This window comes from Solanum stenotomum, chromosome 8 (genome assembly GCF_019186545.1).
Source record: "Solanum stenotomum isolate F172 chromosome 8, ASM1918654v1, whole genome shotgun sequence".
Classification (NCBI taxonomy): Eukaryota; Viridiplantae; Streptophyta; class Magnoliopsida; order Solanales; family Solanaceae; genus Solanum; species Solanum stenotomum.
This window is the reverse complement of record NC_064289.1, coordinates 22718838-22743440: the sequence shown is the minus strand read 5'-3', so window position 1 is coordinate 22743440 and position 24603 is coordinate 22718838. Positions and strand designations below refer to the sequence as shown.

General features: G+C 34.8%; 3 protein-coding genes across 5 annotated transcripts in view; 1 reads left to right on the top strand and 2 right to left on the bottom strand.

Moving 5' to 3' along the window:
* LOC125874752 (protein HOTHEAD-like) overlaps positions 1 to 24603 on the bottom strand; it is a 392923-nt gene that overhangs the window by 35343 nt on the left and 332977 nt on the right. The window lies entirely within an intron of this gene.
* Positions 2489 to 4759, top strand: LOC125874751 (pentatricopeptide repeat-containing protein At2g22410, mitochondrial-like). Its single transcript, XM_049555769.1, has one exon. It carries the CDS (start codon positions 2829 to 2831, stop codon positions 4614 to 4616), a length of 1788 nt encoding a protein of 595 aa, XP_049411726.1. The 5' UTR covers positions 2489 to 2828; the 3' UTR covers positions 4617 to 4759.
* LOC125874756 (L-idonate 5-dehydrogenase-like) lies at positions 5164 to 7229 on the bottom strand. The gene is made up of 6 exons (XM_049555777.1): positions 7066 to 7229; positions 6823 to 6890; positions 6403 to 6639; positions 5964 to 6254; positions 5664 to 5851; positions 5164 to 5589 (listed from the first exon to the last, which is right to left on the bottom strand). Exons 1-6 carry the CDS (start codon positions 7193 to 7195, stop codon positions 5397 to 5399), a joined length of 1107 nt encoding a protein of 368 aa, XP_049411734.1. The 5' UTR covers positions 7196 to 7229; the 3' UTR covers positions 5164 to 5396.

Here is a 24603-nt window from a genome sequence, read left to right as displayed (position 1 = left end):
GAGTTCTAACGTTGGCCACCGTTAAAAAGACTTCTAAACGAAAGAATTATCAATGCATGCAAAATACTAGTCAAGAATTGCTTATTTACTATTCATACTTTGTTAATCGCTCATGGTTCCCACAACCCTAGTTATGAAAGTTAGCTACTCATTATCTCAAAAACACAATCAAAATTTATTAAAATAAATATGTTTGTGTTAATCATAAAAAGTTAAGAACAATAGCTAAACTATCTTTTATTAATCACGAATACAAATAAATAATAAAGGAGAAGAAAGAATAAACCACAATTCTCCGGCCTCCACGGCGGCTCTTCCAAAGTTCCTAAGTTAGAAGAAAATTTATATTGTGTCTTGTATCTTGGTTCTTGGCCTCCCTAAAGAATAATTTTTCATGCCCTATTTATAGACATAGAAACCCTAAATAAAATAATTAAGTTCAAGACAAATTAGGAAAACAAAACCCAATTAAATTGGGTTTCCAATTGCTCGCTGGATTTCTTCAAATTGTTGGCGGCAGAGGGACGGTTAGCTATAGACACGTGGCAGCAACGAGCCAAATTCAATTTGAATTGGCAATTCGTTCACATTGGCCTCATATGTATAAATATATTATTTTAATAAATTTAATTCATTAAGCTGTCTGTTTGATTTCCTTCTTCAACTTTCAATCTTTAATTCGTTTTAGCTCCAAACTTCTTCATTTTTCCATCAATTTATTCCTACACATAAAATACACAATTTAGTACAATCCATAAAATTCATGCTCAAAAAGGACAAATATAAATAATAAATGTGAGGAAATAATGATTAAAAATATGTATTTTTAGCCTCACATCAAGGCCTTCAATTTATTACTTGTTTCTTTGCATTTTGATGTTTAATGCATACACAGAAGATCACTACAAGTTCATGTTCAAGAATATGGTAAAATATTTAGGCATTGTTCCAAAATTTAGATGATTGGTTAAACATTGATCATTGATGACATATTGCAGGTCGGTCGAAGGTTATCTGAAGTCTAAAAGATTAAAGTATGTAGTGGGCTGAGCTACGAGAAGCTGTCATTTGAGGCTTGTAGCCACTTTGCTCGTAATAAAAATTTCCCTTCAAAATCTCCTGGACAAGCTCTCATCACTTAGCAAGTGAAGCTCTAAAGCTTGCTTCAAGAAACCAATCAGGAAACAAAGATCAGCAGATTGTGTTATACGCAGGAAAGCTGGATCTTTCAATTGAGAATGAGAAGCTCAAAGAACATTTACAAGGTATGCAATGGAGAGTGCTAGAATTGGAAAAAGTTTGTAGGAAAATACAAAATCAAATGGCAAAGATCTTGAAATCAAGAGTATCAAGCCATGACTATGCCAGATCATTACCTCGACTATGTTCTTGAATGACAGTATGAAATCCAATCATTTTAACTTACTTTATTAATACTATTTTTTGAATTTTTGTCTCAATGTAAATATCAAATAAAAAATTAGTGCTTTGTTTAAATAGCAAAAAGTACTACTACTACTTCTACCCCAGCACTTGACTTTTTTGAGGTGCTAATAGAAGAATGATTGGAGGTAATCAGTTGTGTTTTGCAGAATATAAAGTTTTGGTTGTATATAACAAGAAAGGAACAGTTATAGTTTTGGAAAAGGAATTAAGTACAATTGAAAAGCTTAATTATTATTTATGGGAAAAAAAGTGATTATTCCATGAGATTGTCCAAAGAAAAATGATAAGGTAAATCACTTTTCATATCATTTCCATATTGTAAGTTGCTATAGAGGATTTTTTTTTTACCTTATAGAAAATCTAATTCTCTAAGATAAATATGTCTCTTTAGTGCTGGCTTTCATTCATTAACATAAAAGTAACAAGATTATGGACCAAAATTTTCATTTTTGTATCATTTGACATTGACAAATGGTGTTGAATCATGGCAATAGTGTAACATTTTTAGTCACATTTTGTTAGATCTTTCATTGTAAGAATAGTGTTACCGAGCATATTGCATTTTTCCTCTGTCCAATAACTCCAATTCTTAATTACTACGGGAGTTTGATGGTGCGGGAATTGATATACTTTGCTAATAAATTAAGTAGATTTAATTATTTGTAATTTCAGAGCATAAAATTCAAAATTCAGTCTCTACATTCAGTAGTATTTTCTGCAAATATAGTATTGACCTGCTTTATATTAGAGTGACTTTTCAAAGCATAAAAATATAACCACTTCAAAGTTAAATGTTGGGCCTGTGATATCACGGGCCATACTCATCTTATATATATATATATATATATATATATATATATATTTCCACAGTTAAACAAATGACTAATTCGTATATATGTAAGTGATTCATATATATTCACACTCATTTCTTCATCGACCTTGTCTATTATTAGTAGTGTTGTTGCTTTCTCTTTCTAGGAATTTAGTGAGAAGGGAGAGCAATACTATATTACTCTCTCTCTCAGAGATTACAACAATTCATTTGACTATAAAAATGAAGATACATCTACAAAACTGTGGCGATGCGATAAGACACTGGTTTTAAACGAAATATTAAATCAATCATCACTTGAAACAATCCTACTATATTGACATTAACTGAGATTCATCCTTATGACCATGAAACTTTATAGGATGATCAATAGACTATTTCAGGTTCCTTCTCAAGGCTTCTTTGGCTGTATGATACTCGAAAATTAAAAGAAATAATAGGTATAAGTCTTAACCAACAAAAAAGATTTGTGGAAGCTCAAATCCCGTATCCAAAACACCAACAGACTACTCCCTTCACCGAGAAATTGGAGTTATAATCCAAAATATTCATGAAACTGTCAAGACCATTTTCGTCCACCTCCTCCCCTCTCCAAAAAGTAGCGCCATACTTGAAGAGTTCAAACTCCATTGCGTCCGCCAAAGAGCTTCATGCTCATCTCATCAGAACTCAAAAACACTCTGACCCTTTCGTTATTTCAGACGTTATTAGATTCTACTCTCTCTTTCCGACGTCTCTACACAAAGCCCTTGTTGCTTTTAATCAAACTGAACGACCAACATTGCCAATTTGGAATTACATGATTCGTGGGTTGTCTAAGAGTCATCGACCCATTGAAGCACTCCACATGTATGACAGAATGCGTCAACAAGGTTTCCCTGGGAATAACCTCACTTTCATTTTCATCTTTAAGACTTGTTTACAGCTTTCAGATATTGTACTTGGACGTGCAGTTCATGTTAATGTTCTGAAACTTGGGTATCAGTCCTACTTGTATGTGTGTAATGCTTTGATTTATATGTATGGTTCTTGTGGAGATTTAGTTGGTGCTGGAAAGGTGTTTGATCAAATGTCTGAGAGAGACTTAGTATCATGGAACTCATTGATTTGTGGGTATAGTCAATGTAATAGATATCATGAAGTATTGGGTTTTTTTGCTTCTATGCAGGCAGAAAATGTGAAGGCGGACGCAGTGACTTTGGTGAAAGTACTACTAGCTTGTAGCTATTTAGGGGATTTTGACACTGCGGATTTTGTGGCGAAGTATATAGGGGATAGTTGTGTGAGAATTGATGTATACTTGGGAAATACATTGATTGATATGTATGGTAGACGTGGATTAGTTATCTTAGCTGAAGAAGTTTTTGCTAAGATGGAGGAGAAAAATGTGGTTTCATGGAATGCCATGATAATGGGGTATGCTAAAGCAGGGGATTTAACGGCTGCAAGGGAACTTTTTGATAAGATGCCCAACAGAGATGTGATTTCTTGGACTTCTATGATCACAGGATATTGCCAAGCTAATCGATCTTCAGACGCTATTGCACTTTTCCAAGAGATGATGGCAATTAAGGTTAAGCCTGATGAAGTCACAGTTGCTAGTGTGCTTTCTGCTTGTGCACGTTTAGGTACATTTGATGTGGGTAAGGCAGTACATGATTATGTTTGTCAGCATGACATTAAAATGGATATTTACGTGGGGAATGCACTGGTGGATATGTACTGCAAATGTGGATCTGTTGATACAGCCTTGGAAGTGTTTTTGAGCATGAGGAAAAAGGATAATGTTTCTTGGACTTCGATAATCTCTGGCCTTGCAGTGAATGGATTTCATGATAATGCTATTCAGCTCTTCTCGCAGATGTTAAGAGAAGGTTGTAAGCCAACTCATGGTACTTTTATTGGCGTACTACTTGCTTGTGCTCATGCAGGTTTGGTGGACAAAGGTTTGGAATACTTCGAGAGTATGGAAAAACATCACGGATTGGTGCCAGAAATGAAGCATTATGGATGTATTGTTGATTTGTTTTGCCGATCTGGTAATTTAAATAGAGCATTTGAGTTTATAAATCTTATGCCTATGGCGGCAGATGTGGTTTTGTGGAGAATGTTGCTTAGTGCTTGTAAACTCCACGGTAATCTGGTTCTGGCTGAAATTGCTGCAAACAAACTTCTTCAATTAGATCCTGATAATGGTGGTAATTATGTTCTGTCATCAAGCACTTACGCCACTGCAGAGAGGTGGGACGATGCGATGAAAATAAGGCAATTGATGGATGAGGGTGCAGTACAGAGGCCACTAGGCTGGAGTTCAATTGAAGTAGATGCGATTGTCTAGCATTCAATGAACCACGTCTTGGAAATGTAAAGTACCTGAAACAAAGGTTTCTTTCACATGGTACTATTTGCATAGATTATCACGAGATCCAGCATACCGGTTACGTGAAACTGAAGTAAATATCATGTGAGCAAGACTTACTATTCTCTAGCTGCCCTTTTGGATAAAGAAAAACTTAATATGAGTTGCCAACTTACGCATGAGTTAGGTTTGCTCATCTTCAGCACTATAAAGATGAAAGTTCCAAACTTCCAATACAGATACAGATTGCTGTTTGACCCCTAAAGAACTTATTAAGTTTGATCGTGAAGTACAAAATTGTATTTATGATCTCAGCTACCTTGGGGCATAGATGGTTGTTGTAACTAGTACGTGTCATATTTGGTGTATACTGCAAATATGATACCAGTCTTGTGCTCTTTGTATTTTTAAATCTCAAGTTACTATTGCCTCTGTGCCGCATCTAACATTTTAAAATTGGAATGATGGTCGGAGGCTTAGAGCATACTGCTTAGAAGAGAATGTAGCTATAGCAGCAGAATCGCAAGGTATGAAGCTGCAAAGATCTTGTTGATTCCTTCATTACTATTTCAGTTATACTGTAGTCTGTATATTTCTGCATCACATTCTGTATGAATGATCAATAGCTTTGCATTATTCATGTAATCATGTGCATATTATCCTTTCTGCAGCATTCAAGTTTTATTTTGGAGGGGGGTAGGAATATTCATTCTCATACCAATTTTGAGTTTAGGCACACTGCCAGAAATTTCTAGTCAGCTACAGGTTGAACATGACCTTGATGGCATTTCCGCCGCGAGAACTGGTCTCAAAGGCTTCATCCACACCCTCTTGAGTAAAGTTATACCTGTGGGTTATGAGAGGCTTCACATCTATTTCCCCAGTTCTCAGAAGTTCAATGCAGAGCGGCCATGTATTTCGGTATCTGAAAATGCCTATGACATCCACCTCCCTATGACAAAAAAAAACTCTGATTGAAAGTTTCTCCTTCGAGTGGTTCTTTCAGGAAAGAAATTTAACAAGTACCTTGCAGCAGCTGAAGTAAGAGGGAGAGTCATCTCACTCTGGCCTAATCCAACGAGGCATACTTTACCACCAGCGCGGGTGGCTTGTAGAGCCGTTGTCATAGTCTTGTTAAAACCAACACAATCAAAGCTCAAATCCACAGGACCACCCATTGCATTACGTATTCGCACCACTTCCTCCTCCACATCCTACAACTTGAATATTGCTTGAGATATACCATGTTTTGCCATCAAAAGAAAACAGATTACCTGGGTATGATACGAATAACTGCTGATGAGGAGTAAAAAAGAAAGGGAGAACCTGCATAATGGAAGAAACTTTAATGATCTCATCAGCACCCAGGTCTTTCGCGAAAGATAAACGACAATCATCCACATCAACGATAACTATCTTGGGTGATCCAAAAGCACGAGCTGCCAGCATAGTGACCAGGCCAATAGGTCCTGCACCTATGATGATTAGTTTGGTGTCAGGACCTACATTGGCACGGCGGCAAGCATGGACACCAACACTCAAAGGTTCACACATTGCACCTTCCTCCAAGCTTACATTATCTGGTAACTTAAAACATAGATCTGCAGGATGCACCACCTGATGCAGAGACAAATTCCACACTTGTTATTTAAAATGACTTTGCTCTATGCAAGTTCAATAGCTCTTCTTGGTTCAAACACCCAGATTGCTCTGAGCAAATTCTCATCTTTTTCTAGTTTGAGAAAAGATGGAGTAGAGATATTACCTGGTTGGCTAAAGCACCATTTGTTGGAGGAGAGCCAAAGAACTTCATTTTACGGCAGAGATTGTAGCGACCGTCTTTGCATAGTTGACACTGCCTGCAACTAATACCAGGTTCCAAAGCTACACGATCACCGATCATCAGAAACTTCACTTGGCTACCAACTTGTTCTACAATTCCAGCACACTCATGGCCAAGTACCATTGGTTTTTTAACCACGAAATTAGCTACTCTCATATTCTGGAGAGTCATGTTGAAACTAATGTTACAACGCAGTAATCTAAAACAAGTACCTTAACAATTAATATCATTAATCTTAAGGGCGTGTGTGGTCTAGTAATCAATCAAGTCATGGGAAACTAGGTTCAAGCGGCTAGGTGCTGTTATAATTTTTCGTTTGACTATTATTCAGTCGAAACTTACCTTAAAGTGATGGATATCACTTCCACATATACCAACAGCTTTAATGCGAATCTTGACATCATAAGGACCTAATTAACATGACAAAACAAAGAAATTGATGCGCAAGTAGAATCAAGACAGATTTCTCAGGTGAAAAAGTCATAAAGGAGCTCAGCATAGTTCCATTAATTGCATGAATTTTTGTAGTTGAGAGAAGAAGAAAGAAAGGAAGACAGATGTAAAAGCAAAAACAGAAATACGAACCAAGAGATGGGAGATTAAAGGGCTGAATCCGAAGTGTTTTGATAGCAAGAAGCCAAACTGCCAAGTTCTCTTCTTCTGTTACACTGTATTGATCTACTTCACCGTCTGATAGATGTGTCTTGGTCGCCATTCTTACCCACTGCCACAATGTCGCAAAGACTTGAGTTAACTACTACTTTCTCTGTCACAAAGACTGAGTTATTAATTTTAAAACTTTTCAATTTACCTTCAGTTAAATGATACTGCAAGAAGGATAAATATCTTGCCATGTGAGATTAGTAGTTGTCTTCTTTTGTTAAAGAAAGAAGTAGTGAAATGGACGTCAAAGCAGAAACTTTGAGACTTGAGGTGTGTTTGGTATTCCAATTTTCTTATGTTTGCTGGATTAAATCTTTTGAAAAATATTTTCCAAATCAACTTATTTTTCTCAAATTTAAAGAAAATTATTTCCCTTAAAAAATTAAAGAAAACATTTTTCAAAACTCTGCTACATCCTTAAATTACAATAGTATCTTTTTTCTTACCATACCCCCGTACCCTATGCCCGACCCCCACCATCCGAAAAAAAAATAATTTTTTTAAAATTTCAAATATTTTTTTACACCCTACCTCCAAACCAGCCCCCACCCCCAAAAAAAACCAAAAAAAATCAAAACTTATTTTGAATAATAATTCAAATTTTTAGATTTTTTTACTTCACCCAACCCCTACCACCACCACCACCACTCCCCCCCCCCCCCCCCCCCCCCCCCCCCCCCCCCCCCCCCCCCCCCCCCCCCGGTCAATTTTTTCAAAAAAAATTATTTTCGACAAATATTTTAGGGTCGGAAGTCTAGGTTGTTAACTCGTGATATTCTGAATAATGACAAATTGAATTCATATCGCAGGAAATCAAGGAACAAGATCTGGAGAATGATATGGATCAACAGCTTCACCCAAGGAGGCAAATGAATTCTGGATACTAATACAAATCAGCAGCATCAACCAAGGAGATAGATTGACTCAATCAAATCAATCTAAAAGATTGACTCAATCAGATATCAATCCAACTTAAAGACCACATCAATTCGCATGAAGCCAAAAAGGAAAAGGCAAAAGTTATACAATCAAGATGGCAAGTAGATCAAGGAAGATCACACTGTGATTCCGAGCAATAAGCCAAGATTTACACCAAACTTTGTTTCAAGGCAAAAGTTTGAGTGCTGCAACCTAATCAAGGAAAAGACACACTCATCAAGGAAACGTTACATATCCTTGATTGAAGGAAACTCCGTTGGGTTTTCCTATTAGAGCTAAAATCATCGCACTACTTAGCATATAAATAAAGACCCGGATCAATAGCTGAAAGTGCGCAACTTCACTTGAACTTATATTGTAATATTCTTTTATCTTTCATAAATCTTTGTACATTTTGAATGAACAATTGAAAACGAAAAAGAGAAGGAAAGATACTAAGTGTAGGTTATACAAGTAGAGGTTGTGTCAAGATGGAAACTCTTATTAAACTCACTGTACAACCATTGTTCTCTTCAAGGTCTAAAGAAAACCCTTGGAGCTCAAGGGGACTGAAAGTAGGCACCACATTGGTGTTTCGAACCAATATAAAATATTCTGTCTCAATTTACTTTCTGCATTTACTCTTATTTTATACTATCATATTGTCACGACCCAGACCGTCGTGATTGACACCCACACTAACAATCCGGTGGGAGAACCACTACTACAACCCAAACCAAGCAATCAATCTAAAAACTAAGGCATATAAGTCAAATACTAAGGAAAAAAAATAGAGTTTCCATAAACTCTAACAAAAGTTCAACATTAACTAACAAATGCGGAAGAATTAACCTAGAACTGAAAGTAAATATACCAAAACTCTACTAACGACAAGTCTAAGAACAAGGGGGTACAACCCCGAAACTAAACAATACCTTAAACAAAAGTATGAGTCCGAAAAGAATGGACTTAAACAAGGAAGATCCATGGCAGCCTGAAAGAAATGGCTTACCCTTGAATCAGGTCACACTCATAGTCACCTAGCTGAGGTCTATCAATAGCCACCTGAAGATGCCTCGTACTCAACAAAGAAAGAGCAAGTGCAGTATCAGTACACAACCACCGTGTACTGGTAGGATCACACGGCTATCCTACTAAGTGTAACATACATTCGTCAATACAACAATATAATCACATACACGTATCGAACATATACAATATCATCAACATATACGAACAATGAACAACATCATGATTCTCACATATCACAGTTATATCAATTTAGAGCAACATACCGTCTTCCAATATCAATCATCATTATATAAGAACGAACTCATCACAAGTAGAGACACAACACAATTCAATGGTCCTCTCATGGAACTCAAACCCAAACAGTTAGCATGCCGGAACGTGGCAATCCGATCCCATATTTATGCCGAAACGTGGCAACCGATCCCATATTTATGCCGAAACATGGCAATCGATCCCATAATTATGCCGGAACATGGCAATCCAATCCAAGTTAGTTATGTCAAAACGTGGCAACCGATCCCATATTTATGCCGGAACGTGGTAACTGATCCAGTTAGTGTGTTCGATCGTGACACCCGCCCATTCAACAAACCACAATCACAATCACAATGTATATTCCCATAATTATACAACAAGAGCTGATTCATGGCATACAATTATTCAATTATCCTCAATTACAACAAGTGTGATCAATAATGCAACATTCACATACATACACGTATCATAAAGAAGCAAGAACAAGCATACATCACACAATCATAGAATCACAACCATCACATGTCTCGAATCCAAGCTTGAATCCCCTAAGGAACTTGAATCTTCCCTTTCCGAATTCTTTCCGCTTGTTCTAGGTCTACAAACAACAATTTATATGCAAGGATTAACAATCAAAGGTCTAATTATTCGGATTATAACAAACCCAATAACCCTAGACCAAACCCAAGATCCTAATACCCAATTTAGGGATTTTTGCACCATAAATTCTAGATCAAAACCCTTCCTCATCGATAATGACCCATTAGATTACGTTCTACAGATCGAAAAATGGATTTAGGGAGTTAAAACCTTACCTTTAGCCTCAAGAATGGTGAAAAACGGTTAAGAAGTCGCCTGGGTCGTCTCCTTAGCTCTAAAAATCGAAAAGTGCCAAATAAGGTCATTTATGTGTTTATTAACGACTTTAATTCACATCGGGCCCGCCACAGTGGCCACCACCTTGCCAAAACGGTAAAACCCAGTGCCAAAGCGACATTCTCGAGACAGAGAGTTTTTTCAAGTATTCCAAAATTTCCATTTCACAACACACCTCTAACCCACGACGCTCAGTAAATACCAATTACGCTAAGATCGATTCCGGGAGCTCTACTCCCCCGAATTCAATTTTGTAAAGTCGTACGAATTCCTTAACAAGTTATCTAACCACTGATGTAATCAAAATTATAAATGATTCACCCGATTGTTACCATATTTCCCTACACCTTAATGACTCCAATTTCATCCAAATCTGGACTATGTTGGGAAAATCCAAGTTACTACAAAAAAGTTTCTGGCCCCAATTTTTTCTCCATTTGCTTTTCCATAACGATGGAAATTTGGTCGTTACAATAGATACTACTTTACCCATCACTCGTCCCCGAGTGATCAACTAGGAAAGACTGGCTAAAGTAAGGGTAGAGTAGTATCTGAATCGTCGAACTACTGGGGATACTTGTATCACATGCCCTTCTTACCGAATTTCATTACCCCTTAAGGGTTTCACATCTCCAACCTTAAACCAACCAATTGAATACCTACACATCCTCCCTTACAATGCGTCAATGAAGTCATCTCAACCCTCGAGTGATAAATATTGTTGTATGTAAACTTCACTAACAACAAAACGATTCCCAACAACCACCAAAGTTGATTGTACACACCTCTACCACATGTTATCAAGGATCTTGACACAAACATCAGGACGAATCCTTTATCACATAAACATGATAAAATTCTAAATCAATACTCGCTACAATTAGAGGTGGACTTGAACCAACCAACACACACTCATAATACCCAAACAATCATAGTTCTTAACAATATCTCCATCCCACAACATAAATTTCCATGAGCTTAAGTTATAACAAATTTGATCTTTAGAAATTATATACTCATCGAGGAATATGTCCAAGCATACAACCCCTCCAACAACACTATCAAAATGCTAGATTTAGTAATTGTAGATTACCTCTTAAGAACAGTAGAATTGGACCCAATGATCCCCACATTCAACCATACATAAACGGTACATGACCTCGACAACTAGAGGAATATTAAGATTGCCGAACAACCACAAATACACATGGTAGCTTCTCTATAAATTCTCATAAGCAAGGTGGTACATCTAGAACCACTAAAATACTTTAACAACTCTAAGACAACACCAATTATGTCATTCGAAATAACCAAAACTTCCTAATATTTCTACTCAACCAAGAGAACATCGCAGGATTTGGTACCCCTGATCCACCACTAGGGATCCACCCACAAGAGTGAAAACACACTAGAGCATAGCTAGTGAATCATACTCACAACACTAACAACCATCATAAATACTCCGACCATTAATCTCACTCTAAACCAACATTTTTACATGAAAACCTTTCTTAGGTGAAATTCTTTTTAAATGCTCAATACCCGATACAATTGATCATTCTTCACCTTGAAATTCATACCTTGACAAAATATATCACCACGAATGTAAACTTTTAACGAAAAATCTAGATTGTAAATTCAAATGTATAACACAATTCCCTTAACTATCAACATTAGCTTATACCTCGAAGATTTTTACGAATTCATAGATCTTCGCTTATAATGGATCGCATCTCCATCGATCTTACCATATATTTTGCTAAAATTTCAATCATACTCATTACTAGACTCAAAAACAAAACCAAACACTTGTCATCACACTCCAGCTAATGTCCGCACACTCCTTTCTCAAGTCTTTTTTGATAGTTTTTAACCAATCTGACATACTTGTGACACTATTACCATAGCCACAACAAAACAGATGAAATCACACATCTCTGAACCCAGTTATCTACTCCTCTAAAGATAACTCTTTAGCCTTAAGAATCAAATAAAATTTTCTTGCTCTAACCTCTCTCTAAAGACTGTACTACATCCCACCATTTTTCTTCATTATGACTCTAGCTCTTTAATTTCTATTCAAATGGTGTCCTACCACCTCTTAAAACTTTCCAAACAACCACGTTACTCACCAAATATTAGAAAACCATAACCTTAGATACTCGCAAGTCGTAATTACTATAAAAAGTTTTGCTTAATCAACAATGTCATTATATAATTGCATCCCATTACAATTCATCGCAAACTCTTATTACCATTACGCTCAGTTAGCCCTGACTATCACTATGAAGCCAATATTTCATCAACATGACACCTCAAACTCAGGTAAACTCATCAAATTTAAAGGACCAACCCAATCTTGGTACACACTTTCTTACTAAAATCTTCAATTTCCTTCACTCAAGAATACACATTGGGACTGTCTTTATCCATAAGTTTGGCATTCCGGCATTAATTCACTCCCTTATGGATTAAGATAAAATCATCAGTCCTCATACTACCCTCCTTCTTCTTATCAAACAAGACAAGAGCACCCTACTTGGGAACACTAGGACGGATGAATTCTTTATCAAGACGCTCTTGGATTTGAGCCTTAAGCTCTCTCAACTCTGACACCCCGAGAATAGACTCAATAGAGGGGGATTCGATCTCAACATCCCGAATATGAACCAATTACGTCAATCAATCCTGCCCTACCAGTTTCCTACCCCGCACGAAAGATATGACCGTAGCTGACTTAGGCTTGTACCCCCTTTCCACTCTAACTTTTCCCTAACGGGGATCTCTAGAGTTACCGACTTAGTATTACAATTAAGCCCGGTATAATAGGGGGGACAACCAAGTCATGCTTAAGATTATATCAAGTCAGTCATATCCAATATAACCAAATCAACCTAAATCTAATTCATAAACACAACATGACAAACACGATATACAAGGATGACTATGACTGACTCTTCAACTGGGGTAGAAACATGGATGAGAGCATTAAGTATATCACAAACCACATCAAATCTCAAGGCAATTGATCTGACACGTATGAATAAGAATAACCCATATCACACAAAATAATAGTCATATGGGCACAAACAAAAGTAGCACTAGTGACCAATGCATCACACCTAAAACTCGATTTTGCCTAGAAAAGCATATAATTGAGCCCTGTCATCTTGATGGGCAACCTCCTCGCCTGGCTGCACTACTCCTCTACCTGCATTACCATTTCCCCAGCCTTTACGGCCTCGTTGATTTCCTCCTCATATGCCTAGGTTCTCCATAATTTTAACACACCTTATAACCTATATCCAATTGTTGAACACTGAACTAGATCACGGGTGTTAGTACGGGTACAATTCGAGTTCTAAAATTGTGACTAGGAAAAACAGGGAAGACAGGGTTGAGATTCTGTCTTCCCTGTCCCGCTCTGGCGGAAGAAATTCTGCCCTGGTGGCCTCGTCGTGGCGGGAAAAATCCCGCCCCAACGGCCTCAACGGAAACAGAACCCTGCCAACAATTTTTTTTAGGTTCTTTTCTTTCCCAATTTCCCCCAAAGGTTCCCAGCTATAACACATACATTTTTAGAGAAAAACCCTTAGCTAGGACAATCATTGTCTACCCCTCCGATCAACCCAACGAAGTACGCACTTTAGAATCATTTTACATCGATTCAACACTACCACACACATATCCCCAAGATACACCCAGACTCTCACACGATTATCAGTTGGTCGCAACACACGTATATATTTCTCGCTTACGAACCACATCGTAATTTATCTAGACCCTTGCACCTAACCTCGGGATGACTTTCTTTTCACAATAAGTTCCACGATACTCAAGCGGTTACAACTGGCACAATTTCAACATTTAGGCCAACACATTGCACATATCAACATTCAGACAAGCAATACTGGGCACATAATCATATCAAAGCATTCAAGTAATACACCCTTCACATTCATAGTTAATTTCCGACAACTAAAAGCATACATTCACCGTTCCAAGTTACAACTCCCAGATAAGTTTAATTTCTTTAATTAGTTCGTTCCATAAACAACCATCAGCCACGCCTTATATGGTCCCTAAGGCCAGATACCAATTGAACCTTCTCAGTTCCAATTAACTTGCTTGTGTCCCTTCAGCCAGAACTACGACGTCTAGTTCACTTTTTTGAGATACCAATTAGAATCGGGAGATACCAATTGGACTCAACTCATACCACAAGTGACAATAGTAGCTAGCGAGCCCCACAAAACTGCTAATTTCAATCACAAAACTTGGTTGAACCCAATTCTTAACCGCCTCAATCTTTAACTGATGGTAACCAGACCTTAAATCAATCTTAGAGAAAATCGATGTACCTTGCAACTAATAAAAAAGATCCTCTATCTGAGGCAGTGGATACTTGTTCCGAATGGCGACCCTATTCAACTGTCAATAGTCTATACACATCCTCTTTTGCTAGTGATAGTGTTACCATTTTTGTTGTTCTAGTTTGGACCATAGAGTGAAGGAAGAAAGATACCAATTTGTATCACCCAGATACCAATTGGATTCCAGTCATAGCACGAAAGAGTAGAAAGAAGTGAGTTTTTCCTAAAGTCTTATAGCCTCTCGAAGAAAATTACGGACGTCATCGTACCATTTCGCAAGACTCTACTAGACTCATTTTGGTACAATGAGATCAACGAATCTAGGTTCTGATACCAACTTTGTCACGACCCAGATCGTCGTGATTGGCACCCACATTAACAATCCGGTGGGAGAACCACTATACAACCCAAACCATGCAATCAATCTAAAACGTAAGGCATATAAGTCAAATACTAAGGAAAGAAAATAGAGTTTCCATAAACTCTAACAAAAGTTCAACAATAACTAACAAATGCGGAAGAATTAGCCTAGAACCTGAAATTCAATGTACCAAAACTCTACTAAGGACAAGTTTAAGAACAATGGGTACAACCCCAAAACTAAACAACACAATAAACAAATGTCTGAGTTTGAAAAGAGTGGACTTAAACAAGGAAGATCCATGGCAGCCTGAAAGAACTAGCTCACCCTTGAATTCGGTCACGCTCATAGTCACCTAGTTGAGGTCTATTAATAGCCATATGAAGATGCCCTGTAGTCAACAAAGAAAGAGCAAGTACAGTATAAGTACATAACCACCATGTACTGGTAAGATCACACAGCTATCCCACTAAGTGTAACATACATTATTTAATACAACAATATAATCATATGCACATATCAAACATATACAATATCATTAACGTATACGAACAATGAACAACTTCACGATTCTCAGATATCACAGTTATATCAATTTAGAGCAACATACCGTCTTCCAATATCAATCATCATTAGATAAGAACGAACTCATCACAAGTAGATACACAACACAATTCAATGGTCCTTTCACGGAACCCAATTCAATGGTCCTCTAATAGAACCCAAACCCAAACAGTTAGCATGCCGAAACATGGCAATCCGATCTCATATTTATGCCGGAACGTGGCAACTGATCCCATATTTATGCCAGAACATGGCAACCGATCTCATAATTATGCCGGAACATGGCAATCCTATCCCATATTAGTATTTGACTTATATGCCTTAGTTTTTAGATTGATTGCTTGGTTTGGGTTGTAGTAGTGATTCTCCCACCGGATTGTTAGTGTAGGTGTCAATCACGATGATCTGGGTCATGACATCCGCTCATTCAACAAACCACAATCACAATGTATATTCTCACCATCATACAACAAGAGGTGATTCATGACATACAATTATTCAATTATCCTCAATTACAACAAGTATGATCAATAATGCAACATTCACATACATATTGTATCATAATGAAGCAAGAACAAACATACATCACACAATCATAGAATCACAACCTCACCTACCTCGAATCCAAGCTTGAATTCCCTAAGGCACTTGAATCTTCCCTTTCCGGATTCTTTCCGCTTGTTTTAGGTCTACAAACAATAATTTATATGAAAGGATTAACAATTAAAGGTCTAATTATCCGGATTATAACAAACCCAATAACCCTTGACCAAACCCAAGATCCTAATACCCAATTTAGGGCTTTTTGCACCATCGATAATGACCTACTAGATTATGTTCTACGGATCGAAAAATGGATTCGGGAAGTTAAAACATTACATTTAGCCTCAAGAATGGTGAAAAACGGTCAAGAAGTCGCTTGGGTCATCTCCTTAGCTCTAAAAATTGAAAAGTGTCAAATAAGGTCGTTTAGGAGTTTATTAACGACTTTAATTCGTGTCGAGCAGCAAAACCCAACGCCAAAGCGGTATTCTCGAGACAAAGAGTTATTTCAAGAACTCCAAAATTCCCATTTCACAGCACACCTCTAACCCACGACGCTCAGTAAATACCCTTTACGCTAAGATCGATTTCAGGAGCTCTACTCGCCCGAATTCAATTCCGTAAAGTCGTACGAATTCCTTAACGAGTTATCTAAATACTGATGTAATCAAAATCATTAATGATTCACCCGATTATTACCAGATTTCCCTACACCTTAGTGACTCTGATTTCGTCTAAATCTGGAGTAGGTTGGGAAAATCCAAGTTACTACGAAAAAGTTTCTAGCCCCAATTCTTTCTCAATTGGCTTTTTCATAACGACGAAAACCAGGTCGTTACAGATACTAACCTGCAGGTGAGTCGACTACCCCATACAGGAAGTTGACTAGAGGAATTTTTAATTCACCGCCCCCCCCCCCCCTCCCTCCTTCTTAACTTTCATGGGTCAGATCTCAGGGTCTGATTTTGAACGGTCGTCGAGGTCATGTCCTAGTTTGGGTGTTAGGGTCGGATCCTTAATCGATTATCGGATCAAAAATTATTTTTCTAAGGAGTATTTTTTAGTCTCAAGCCAAAAATAAAAGATTTTTCTGGAAATGTCTTTCATTCACTAACCAAACATTAAAAACTATTTTCCAGAAAATATTTTCTCTTCACCAACCAAACATGAGAAAATAAGTTAGAAATCCACTTGTTTTCCAAGAAAACATTTTCTAGGAAATTATTTTTCTCAAATAACATTTTGCTTTGTACCAAACACATACTTGGAGAACTTCTTTTTCTGCTTCTGTCGTCTTATTGACAAGGTTGCCACTATGGTCAATTGGATTGATAGTTATACAAAGTAAGTGACATATTTCTAGTTTTGTATTATTCAATAATTGGGACTTGGGAGAATGAAGGAAGACTCCAAAAAAAGTTATTTTTGCACTCAACTTAGATGAGGGGAGCTTCATTATTAACTTGAATCAGAATTGAATTCAAGGATACAATCAAATTCTGAAGTGATATAATAATCTTGATATACTATTGCTGATCCAACTCAAAAATATATAATTCAGCTCTAAGTTATGCAAACGAGATCAAATTTTAAATAGCATATTTTGTGTTCTCACAATGATTAACAATTACAAATATGTATCTAGTTCAAGTAATCTTATGGTTAAACCTTTGCTGTAATTTCTCATCAAGTGACCCCTAATCCCCCAATAATCCTTAAAAAGGTTGGAATTAATTTCTTTGTCACTTTACTAAACTTTAATTTGTTTATAAAAACATTACTTGTCGTTCTAATTTGGAGATAGAAGCTTAAATGGTCATTTAACTTTAAGTAATTGGTCATCGTGCTCAATTTTGTTGTTTTTCAAAAGTCACTCAACTTTGTCACTTAAAACCCGTTTTGATTGATTTAAAAAAAGTAGTCTTTGAGTCAAAAATAAAAAGTCAAACTTAAATATTTTTAAGTCAAAAAATAACTTAAATGATTTTTAAGTCAAAAAATAAAAAGTAGGGGAGACCTAGTTTTGGTTTTTAATTTATTTTAAGTCATTTTTAATATTGTCAAACACTTCCTAACTTATTTTAAGTCATTTTTTTTACTTATTTTAAATTATTTTCATATTTGTTAAACCCTTTCAGAAGTCAGAAGCTGATTTAAAAGTAAGTTTGACCAATTTTTATGTCAATCTAAACAATCTCTTAGTTAGCATTCATGGTCATTATTTCCAGAAATATAACTTTCGATACCTATTTAATGACGTTCATGCAACTGTAAGTTTTTAGAAAAAATATTTTTTAAAATTAAAATCAATATTTAATTATTGGATTCTCAGTCAATTTTTTTAATTATATTTTTGTTCTTTAATTTATTTTTCTTCCTGTTCATTAATCGAATTTAATAAGATATTGTCTTGGGTGTTAGTATTTTGGATATGTTACGGGATATACTCAAACAGTCACATTCATCAATAAGGTGTTATTAATGTATCTTTTAGATTTTTCTTGAGTAATGTGATTAATGAAGAAAAATTATCATTTTAAAATAATAATAATAATAATAATAATAATAATAATAATAATAATAATAATAATAATGAGATATCCATTTTTTAAATTTAAAATAACTACCTTTTTCAAAATTTGCGGAATTAATTTTTAAAAAATTTCAAAAATTGTGAAACCTTAAAACTTCTATAGTATCAAAATGATGATATCAATCAATTATATAAAATACGAATTTGACTATGTAAGTATCCTGATAACATATTTAAAATAGTCATATTCAAAACAACAGCTTATTAATTCAATTAATGAAGAATAATGAGAGAGAGAAAATAAAAATATCGCTAAGATAAAATGCTTTATTGAATTATAGAAAACACGAATTTAACTAATTTAGTGTACCTCGTAACATATCTAAAACGTTCATACTCACAACACCACCCTACTAAATTCGATTAACGAAGAATAACAAGAAAAATAAAAACAAATTAAAGAACAAGAAAATAATATGTAAAAAATTGACTTAGAACACAATAATTAAATATTTGTTTTAATTTTTTAAAGTATTTTTGTTCTAAAAGTTTACAGCTTTCCCGTCGTTAAATAGATACCAAAAATTACATTTTTGGGAATAATTACCATAAATGTTAACTAACTATCCAAAATTGAGTGACCATCCAAGCTTCTAACTCTTTCATTTTACTCCCTCTGTTAATTTTTACTTGTTACTGTATGACTTGGCACATCCATTAAGATAATAATTATTGAGATATGTATTTTACCAAACTTTCCCTATTAAATGGTACATGTTTAGTATTAGGTCTTAGAAAATGATTTGGAGAATAAATATTTAAAGCTGAGGTAAAACATGAGAAAAATTAATTGTCTTTTCTTGAAATATCAAAAGTAACAAGTAAAAATGAAAAATTGATCTTAAAAATAAATGACAAGTAAAAATAAACGGAGGAAAGTAACTCACATCAATTAAAATTTTCCTTGTCCTCAAGGAAGAAAATTTGGAAAATAAACCATTAGTGTTGATAATCTTCCCAAGTAGCCTAGTGTGCAGGTAACTTATCCCATTGAATTGATTCTTGGCCCACAACCTTGTCTCCCTTTTGTACCATGCACCGATGCAAGATATTTTGAGGTTAAGGACAATATAATAATTAATTAGGACTTGAAAGCTCAATTACATGTACATCAGAAATAGTGTCAAGCAAGCTATGACAAAACAACTTCAAAAAATGATGACCATACATAGAAATTTTATCTATATATATAAGGTTGTATCTTTACATGGACTTGATTTCCCCTCCTGAAATTGTCTATCTGATTTTTGTTTGTTATGGTTGAAAATTATTTTCAGCTATTGGAGTAATTTTCATTTTAGTAAAATAAGGTGTAGGTTTATAATGATTTGAATTTTAAATTTGTTGAAATATTATAGATTTTTAATCTTTTATAATTTTCAGTTGATACTAAAAAAAAGGCAGAAGTACTCATTACCCCCTGAACTTGAAGCTTTTTATACGGTGTACACCTAAACTAAATTTTGTTTTAATTACTCCCCCGAACTTGTTTATTCCTCCGTTGCGTACACCTTTTTCGTCCACCTGGCGTAGAAATTGACAACAATCTCTACTAGGCGCGTGAGGAAGTAATTTTTTGCCACATCATAACGCTACAGCGATAAAAAAAACGTAAAATCTTCATTTTTCTTTAATATTTGGCATATTTTAAACGAAAAATAGGGTAAAATGTAAATGAAAAGTAAAGGAAACAAAGATTAACACTTACTTGGTAAGAATTTCAGACAAATTTGAAATTTAATCGACCAACTTCACGTCTAGAAAAACCCAAATCCAAAAGGAGTTCTGCGAAATCAGCCCTTATTCAAAAATAACTTTTAAACAATGAATTTTAAATTTAAGAAATTTATTTATTGCAATATTAATTTATCTAGGTGGCTATTATTTATCCAGGTGGAAATCCACATCACCAATTTAGACAGCTGTCGCGCGCGTGTAGTCCCAACAGGAGTAGGTGGACAAAAAAGGTGTACGCGACGGAGGAATAAACAAGTTCGGGGGGGTAATTAAAACGAAATTTAGTTTAGGTGTACACTGTATAAAAAACTTCAAGTTCAGGGGGTAATGAGTACTTCTGCCTAAAAAAAAAGGAACCTTTTTGTGGCGACACATATAGCCACGAAAAGTCAAAATATCGCCACGAATAACTTGTTGTGGCGACCATGGATCGTTGGCTATACTACGTGGCTGATACTTTTCCGTGGCAATAATGCAAGTCGCCTCCAAAAGTTTAGTTTTTGTGGCGAGTAATGCCGCCACAAAAATTATTAAAGTGCCACGAAAATCACCTAACAATATTGGGAAAAAGTGAATAATTATTTAGTTTTTTAATTCAATTATTTAATGACAATTACAATACTCAACTTCTTTTCGATATTACTTCATCCCATTGTTTTTTATTTTATTTTAGTTTTGCTCCCTCGGTGACTCAAACTTACAACAAGGAGCTTACCATATGAGCAACTCTCTCTTGTCTATCAATATTTATTTTATTTTTAACTTCATTCACTTTTTTTCAAATTTAACTTCTATTGAAATAATCTAGTATATCATCATTTATGTATACACAAACGTACAAAATTTATCACCCATATTTCATTCAAATTCAAACTAGATTTGATGTCTATATATCATCATTTATACATATACACAAACGTACAAAATTTACCATCCATATTTCATTCAAATTCAAACTAGATTTGATGTCTGCCAATAACTGGCAAGAGTTTTCACGACAAATTTTTCTCAATATAAACATGAAAACACTAAAAAATAACAATACTATTGACAGTAAAAAGAGTAAGAATAACAAAAGCAAAACAAACAACTGTAGAAATTAATAGAAGATAATGATAATAATGAAATAATTAATACTAAGAAGGAGAAGAGGGAGCAGATAAGGTCCACCAAACTAGAAACATGATTTCCCACAAAGAAGGGAAATCATTCGACTATGTATACCTACTAACCTTCTATTCGGGGTGGAGCTATTCTTGCGCGCTCAAAGGATGTCAAGCGACACTCTTTTGTGGGGAAATTACATTGTACAAATATTGACATCCTCTTAACATAAGTGAGGCCTAGTGTAGTGGTTAAAGAATTGTAAAATTTTCTTGAGGTTGAGTGTTCTACCCTTGCCTAGTAGCATATATAATAATGTTGTTTGAGTGAAACCACTTTTTTTTCTTTTTAAATATTTACTTTGTTGGCTTTCTTGTATATTTAATTCCTCATATTTTGACACTCTCTGATGAAAATTTTGTCTTTGCCATTGCTTTTGCCCTAATTCCTACTATTATGCTCTCCTTAGTAGGGTCATGTACTCGGTGAGCTAGAGATGTGTCATGTATCTTGTCTAATCACATCTCCCTAATTTTTCTTTGGTCTACCTCTACCTCTAGTGAGACCTAATATTTCCAAACCCTCGCATCTCATTACTGGTGCATCTGCACTACTCTTCTTCACATGATGCCCGAACCAATATCAACCTCATTTTTCGCTTGTCCATCGCCGAGGTCACTCTCACCTTATATATATATATATATATATTTCTTAATTTCTTTTCTCCTGATATGGCTACAGAATCCTCGGATATTCACATTTTTATTATTTTCATGATCTTCTGATCAATCTGTGAATTTTTTATTGGACAGCACACTGCCTCATACAATATAGGTGGTCTAACAATCATTCCATATGATTTATCTTTAAGTCTCATTGGCATATTCTTATCACATGGAACACTGGATGCAAGTCTCCATTTCATCTACTATGCTCCATTAATACTTTGCGTGACATCATCATCAAGCTCCTCAATTTCTTGCATTATTGACTTAAGATACTTGAAAATTCCTCTCATTGTGACTTGTATACCAATCCTCACTTCCACACCCGTCTCATGCAATCCATCATGGAGCCTCTACTCGGTGTACTCTATTTTAGTACTATTCAACCTGAAGCCTTTAGATTCTAAGGTATATCTCCAAACCTCTAGACTATTGTTAAGTTATTGTGTGTCTCATCAACCAATATTATGTCATCTGCAAATAACATACAATACTGTAGTACATATACCTCCCCTTAAATATCTCGTGCCAATTTATCCATTACCAAAACAAATAAAATTGAACTACAAGTTGATCCCTGATGTAACCTCGTCTCAATTGGGAAGTCTTTCGAGTCTCCTTTGAACGTTCAGGATTTGATCTTGGTTCCATCGTACATGTTCTTTATCGCTCTAATGTATATGTCACATGTACCTCGAGATTCCAAGTATCTCCACAAATCTCCCTTAAGATTTTATCTTCTTTATATATATATATATATATATGTTAAAAGTGATAAATAAAAATGATAATTTATTTTTAAAATAGTAGACAAATAAAAGTGAACGAAGGAAATCGTATCTAACCTAAGAGTACAAGTCTGTTATGATCGAATTGATAATATTAGAAGCTAATACTTAAAATTTATCCCGAAATTAACTCCTCTTATCCACACACCAAACTACCCCTAAATATATGTTATACTATGTTAAAATTTCATCTTGTTAATGTTATTTTTGACCCTACCATGTCTTTTTTTTCAAATGATACTGAAACAATTTTAGGTTGAGTGGCCCACACAATTAAATTAGAATATCAAGTTGCATTACACAACAACTTCATTAAATGCTTTACATCATATATGTATGTAAAACACTTGTTTTGTCTTTGTCAACGATTATGAGACTTTGTAACAATAATGGGTCATCTCAACGGTAAATTGAACTACAAAATGAATGAGTCAATTGTGCCACAAGCTACATTACTAAAATTATCTTTATAATTTCTCGCATCAAAGATTAAATTCTGGGTCAATTGGATTTAATTAATTCCTGATAAGAGTTTTGATTCTTTTTATGTTGCATATAACTTAGAATTATATATATAGGCAAAACATAAAAAAATTCCTTTTTTGTATAACTTTGATTCTTTTCCCATAAAATGGGAAAAAGTTTTCAAATGTCCTATTATTAATGGCTTAGAAATGTCTTCCTTCCATTTATTGAATCAAATTTATCTTTCTTTCACATATTGGGTAAAAAATGTTGTTATCGTACTCCCTCTGTCCCTAATTACTTGTCCACTTTTGAATTGACACACATATTAAGAAAACAATAATTGACATAGTGACTTTACCATTTTGCCCCTATTAATTATGAAGTGGGTGATTAAAAAATTTAAGTTTTTTAAATTGTTCTATCTTTTTCAAAGTAATTAATTGAGGGTATAATAGGTAAAAATTTTTTTATCCTTTCTTGATTTGTCAAAATTGACAAGTAATTAGAGACAACTAAAAAAGGAAAAGTGGATAAGTAATTAGGAATAGAGGGAGATTAGAAATTGTTCAAAAATATTCCCCTTCCATCTATTACATAAAAAATGTCCTTAACCTAATAGAAATGGAGTGAAAATCATTTTCACCCCCAACTTTTGCTTTAAAAAACAAACTTTTCCCTCAACTTTAAACAATAATCAAATTCTCTCCTTTATCCTATACATTATCCATTTTACCCTTATTATATGACATATATGTAATAACCTCTTTATATTATATATAATTTATTTTTAAGCTAAGTATTTATAAATTTTTCTAATAAGTTCATTAACATTATAAGTAAAATAATATTTTTATGAATTTATCACAAAAATTAATATTATTTTAATTTTATGGTTGTTATTCCAATATAATATGCATTAAGTGTACGTGTATATGTATGTATGCGGATATTTTTGTCTTCATCCACTCCTTTACTCCATACTTTTCATATTATTTGGTCCTTCTTGATATGACCCCTTAAAAAAAAATTAATTAGAGGTACATTTTACTAAACTAATATTATTAATATTGCTTGTAAATTTGATTACTATTATTTTATATAGTTATTTAATATTAAGGATATA

Bases quoted from the DNA above. Each gene is read 5' to 3' on its own strand.
- LOC125874751 (XM_049555769.1), top strand. From the start codon at position 2,829: ATGAAACTGTCAAGACCATTTTCGTCCACCTCCTCCCCTCTCCAAAAA.
- LOC125874756 (XM_049555777.1), bottom strand. From the start codon at position 7,195: ATGGCGACCAAGACACATCTATCAGACGGTGAAGTAGATCAATACAGT. The intron at 6,640-6,822 runs GTAAGTTTCGAC...ATGACTCTCCAG, and splicing joins GTGATATCCATCACTTTAAG to AATATGAGAGTAGCTAATTT. The intron at 5,852-5,963 runs GTTCTCCCTTTC...TTCAAGTTGTAG, and splicing joins AAGTTTCTTCCATTATGCAG to GATGTGGAGGAGGAAGTGGT.